This window comes from Fukomys damarensis, unplaced genomic scaffold (assembly GCF_012274545.1).
Source record: "Fukomys damarensis isolate Sample0158 unplaced genomic scaffold, DMR_v1.0_HiC HiC_scaffold_4, whole genome shotgun sequence".
Classification (NCBI taxonomy): Eukaryota; Metazoa; Chordata; class Mammalia; order Rodentia; family Bathyergidae; genus Fukomys; species Fukomys damarensis.
In genome coordinates, this window is record NW_022900916.1 from 68,059,252 (window position 1) to 68,063,636 (window position 4,385).

General features: G+C 35.4%; 1 protein-coding gene across 7 annotated transcripts in view; it reads right to left on the reverse strand.

The window, feature by feature from the left end:
- Nucleotides 1-845: 845 nt before the first annotated feature.
- The window catches only part of Hnrnpk (heterogeneous nuclear ribonucleoprotein K), a 12,060-nt gene continuing 8,520 nt past the window's right edge, over nt 846-4,385 (reverse strand). For 5 of the 7 annotated variants that reach the window (XM_019208772.2, XM_010632922.3, XM_010632923.3 and 2 more), the window contains 5 exons: nt 3,977-4,060; nt 3,677-3,692; nt 3,516-3,598; nt 2,793-2,962; nt 846-2,078 (listed from right to left, as the gene is read on the reverse strand). In XM_019208772.2, coding sequence (XP_019064317.1) covers nt 2,045-2,078; nt 2,793-2,962; nt 3,516-3,598; nt 3,677-3,692; nt 3,977-4,060 — 387 coding nt within the window. In that variant the 3' untranslated portion in view covers nt 846-2,044. The remainder of the gene's footprint in view (nt 2,079-2,792; nt 2,963-3,515; nt 3,599-3,676; nt 3,693-3,976; nt 4,061-4,385) is intronic. The other 2 variants (XM_019208773.2, XM_010632927.3) reach the window with 1 other exon arrangement.

Consider the following 4,385-nt stretch of genomic DNA (forward strand, 5'->3'; position numbering starts at 1 on the left):
CGAATTTTAAGAGCTTATGTTCTTTCCAACCTTTCTCAATTTTCAGCCCCATTTAACATTTACAAAGTGGCAAGCAAAAGGTCTCTCTTAAAGCCACAGGTCATTACCAGTGCCAGCCTTTAGTCTAACCATACATAAGTAGGACCACATACTCAAGGTACGAACCGTTAAAAGCAGAGAATTTCTTCAGCATTCGAATGCTTTTTCAATGACTTGATGAGAAACCAGTCATCTCTGAGGATGCTTTTCTCCAGAAGTACCAATTGGACCAAACTGCCACAATTTTCTCTGGGGAGGGCTTTTCACCTTAAGCAACCCCAATGTGCCCACACTTAAAAAATTACCCATGGGGTGAAAAGGAATTAGCTCAGAGGCACCATGCCTGCCTCAAGTGCAAGGTTGTGAATCCAATTCCCAGTATCCCCAAAAAACCAAAACATAAAACCGAGGGGGTGGCTCATTAACACCCTTGTGGCAGATTCTCCTTACCAAAACTCCACCCAGCCCAACACTAAACCAAGAGGTACTGAAAAAGTTTCCTTAGGTCTATTCACCTCCACACACTACACTACCACATCAGAAAACCCCACTCAACCCTTTAGAGCCTTTTAAAAGTGTAGAATTTTAACTGGTTTGACCATCTCTTTAACAAATGACAAGCTCTCCTGCAAAGCCTAACTACTGAAAACTTAAAATTCAATATCCCTATCATCTAATTCATAAAATCTAGAAAAACACTCCACACAAAAATTATGTAAGATTACTGTATTTCCTTATAAGAGGAAGGCTTCAACAGATTTTTACAGTTGTCAACCAACCTTTTGTCAAACGGGGCACACATCGAATCTAGCATCATGGGAGTTTTATTGTGCAGTGAAACTTTAAACTATCAATACAAATGCCAGGATACTACATAAAACATCCACAGGAACGTTTTTCATTTTTTTTTTGAATAGTTCACAAACATTTCCTACATAATCCAACATACAACAGAGAAATGTTACATCTTTTTCTTGCAATTGCATACAATTGAAAAACATGAATATATATTTATACAAAGTTTAACTAATAGACAGTAGCAGGTTGACAGTTTAGTAAGTCTTTAAGTGAGAAATGTAATAAAAATAATCAGTATTCAGCATCTGCCACTTCCATAACCAAGTGTTATTTTGATTAATAAAACACACTGCCAATTAGGCTTCCGGAATATACTTATATTATTTTTCAACTTGTAGTACTGCTCCCCACCTTGGTTCTTTACAATTACTAATATAGAAAAATGCTGAAGAGTAGGGGGCAAGCACTTGCAAAAACAAAAATCTTCCAGCTTATTATAAGCATGACATGTTCAGATGGAATTTCTTTCCAAGTAACTCTGAAACCATTCAGGACAGAATTTACCAATATATTTTGCCTATATGAGATATACTATACTTATTTCCAACAGAGGAACCGAAAATCAAACTTAGTGTTTAGTTTAGGGGAGGGTTGGGAAATTCAGCCACCATTTGAAAATATTGGGGGGGGGGAAAAAAAGACCACCAAAATAAGTTCACTAAATTTATTTTAAAAATCATAAAACGTTTCTTACAAAAGAGCATTACATTCTGCACACTGCTCTGAACAGATGCCAGGGACATGTGGATGACTGTTACTCTCCTCCCTGTCCCACCCCCAAATGTTTACAGTGACCACACAAAGCAAGGTGTTCACAATAGTTACATGGGGGATTTTTTTTTAAACCACCAACAATGAACAAAAATAAAATCCACTCACTCTGCTGTTTTTTAAAATTTCAATGTTAGTTTTTGCACACCCTCCCCCCAACCCTGTTTGTAAGGAACTAGAACATTACATCTGGTGAACAGCAAAGATTTCACTACACCTCAAATGCAGAACACCTATGAAGCAGAGGAATGTTGGCTTTTTAAACAGAAGCAGATAAAAAAAAAAAAAGATGCAGGACTCCTTCAGTTCTTCACTAGTCTTAGAAAAACTTTCCAGAATACTGCTTCACACTATAAAAAAGAAAAAATATCTTGCATTAGAATCCTTCAACATCTGCATACTGCTTCACACTATAAAAGAAAAGAAAAAAAAGTACGAATTAGAATTTTTGTTCATAACAGCTTAAATCAACATCAAGACAATTTCAATGCTAAATTAAATGATAAACATGTCCATTACAGTTAGAAACCAGAATTTTAAAAAACAGCAATTATAAATCAAAGCAATGTAAAATTCAAGAAAAATGATTAACAGTAAACCAGACATTAGCAGAGCAGAATTAAGAAATGAAACTGAAAGTTGTTAATATTCGGTAGAAAAGAGATGCCAGTAAGGTGTGAAATGCTGCATCTTACAGCACCAATCATTTGTCCTGTAGAGGTGGCCTGTGCCATATGGCAGACTGTGATTTGTTGTCGATTTAGTTATCTAAAAACAACAAAATCACTAGTCTTCCACACAGAACTAGGCCAACATCCAATGAATCTTCTATTACTTTCTACAGGCTCTGTATAATTTGTAACAAGTGAGTGGTTTTGGCAGCAGTTTTCACCAGAGAAAATGAGAAGTTTGCTTGGTTAAGGCTTCTTCCAGCAAGATTAGTATTGAATGTCTTCATTTTTAGTAAGAAAGCAGAAGAAAATTAAGGCAAAGCTATTAGAATATTTAGAAGTTAAGTCCCCAAATGGCTGAAACCAAAGTTTGTAAAAGAAAATCACTTGAGAAGAGGAGCTTTTAAAGGTTTAGTATGCACAAAATTAACACAAAGCTAAACTTCAACTGACCTGTTCTGCAGCAAATACTGTGCATTCTGTATCTGGTCCTGTGTTCCTGTAATGGTAATGATCCGATCTTCGGATCCTTCTAAAGGCTCATCAATTTTGATAGAAGCTCCTGATTCATGACGGATTTGTTTAATCCGCTGACCACCTTTGCCAATAATAGATCCAGCCAACTGTAAAAATTATTAAATAGAAATTTATGATAATTCAAAAAAGAAAATTTACTGGGGTCAGGGATTAGCTCAGTGGCATTGTGCCTGCCTTGCAAACCAAGGTCCTGAGTTTGATCCCCAGTATAAAAAAAAAAAACCAACAAAACCTCTATTTTCAATGACTATGAAGAAATTATCAACTTTGAAATCACTTATAAGCCTGACTCATGAACTAATCCCTTAAACCAGTATTTATCAATGTGTACTAGGGGTGCACAAACATTTTCTTAAGCTAACTAGAACTCTGATCCTTGTGCTTGCAAAGCAGGTGGCAGAACCACTGAGCTAAAAAATCCCTGGCCCTGAAACTCTCTGGTTTTAATTGCACTACAATACACTTCAAAATACTCAAACTGCAGAATCTCTCACTGATGTCCTTAAAACAACCTCAACCCTAAAATAGAGATTTGATTTACTAAAACCTCCGAATTTAAAGAAAACTCACAGAAAGAGGCAACAGTAGTCATGAAAGTGTTTCATTAAACATTCCTGGTAATATATTGAAGATACTTACATCTTTGGGAATAGTTACTTGTGTAGTAATAATAGGTCCACCAAGATCACCATATGAGCCACGACCCCCTGCATAGGAATAATCTGATTTAAATAATGAGCATCAAGTTCATTTTAGAAAGTACGAAATAATGTTTGATTTCATAAAGGAAAACAACTTACCATATCCAGAGCCACCCTAAAAAAAAAAAAAAGAAAAAAAGAAAAAAAAAAGTTACTTTGCCTTCGAAAATAACTTGTTACTGTCTTACATAAAAAACTCTGTTTAGGAAATAATAAGCCTCCCATTTCCTCCCTGGTGTGTTTCCAACAGATTTCAGAAAACAATTCTCAGGGAAGGAACAAATAGGATTCAGGTACACAGCCAAGAAACATTCCACAAGGGGAGGAAAAAAGGACGTATTGGTAAGTAGGTAAGCATCTGAAATGACTCATGTACACTGACATTCAACGATACTCAACCTGTGGTTCATATGCCATCTGCCATTCTGATGGACTCCATGTATCTATGGCAGAATCCCAAGTTTCATCAGCACTGAAACCAACCTGTGTTAGAGAAAAGTATTAATAGGAGCCTGCATTATACTGGCCACAACAGTATCACTTTTATATATGCCCAATTAATTTATAGTACTAGAACAAATATACTGGGGCAGCAGTTATGTATTTTAAAGCAACAGACCACTTAATATATTATTTTCAAGTAGTGAAATATAGAAGCAATGATTTAAATGGTTATCTATTAAATTCAGTTGCAATGATGAACGTAAGTGTACTACTGTATATGCCTAAGATGTACCAATAAACTCAATGAGCAAAAAACATAAGTTCAGTTGTTAAAAAAAAAAAAAAAAAAAAAAAAAAAAAAAAA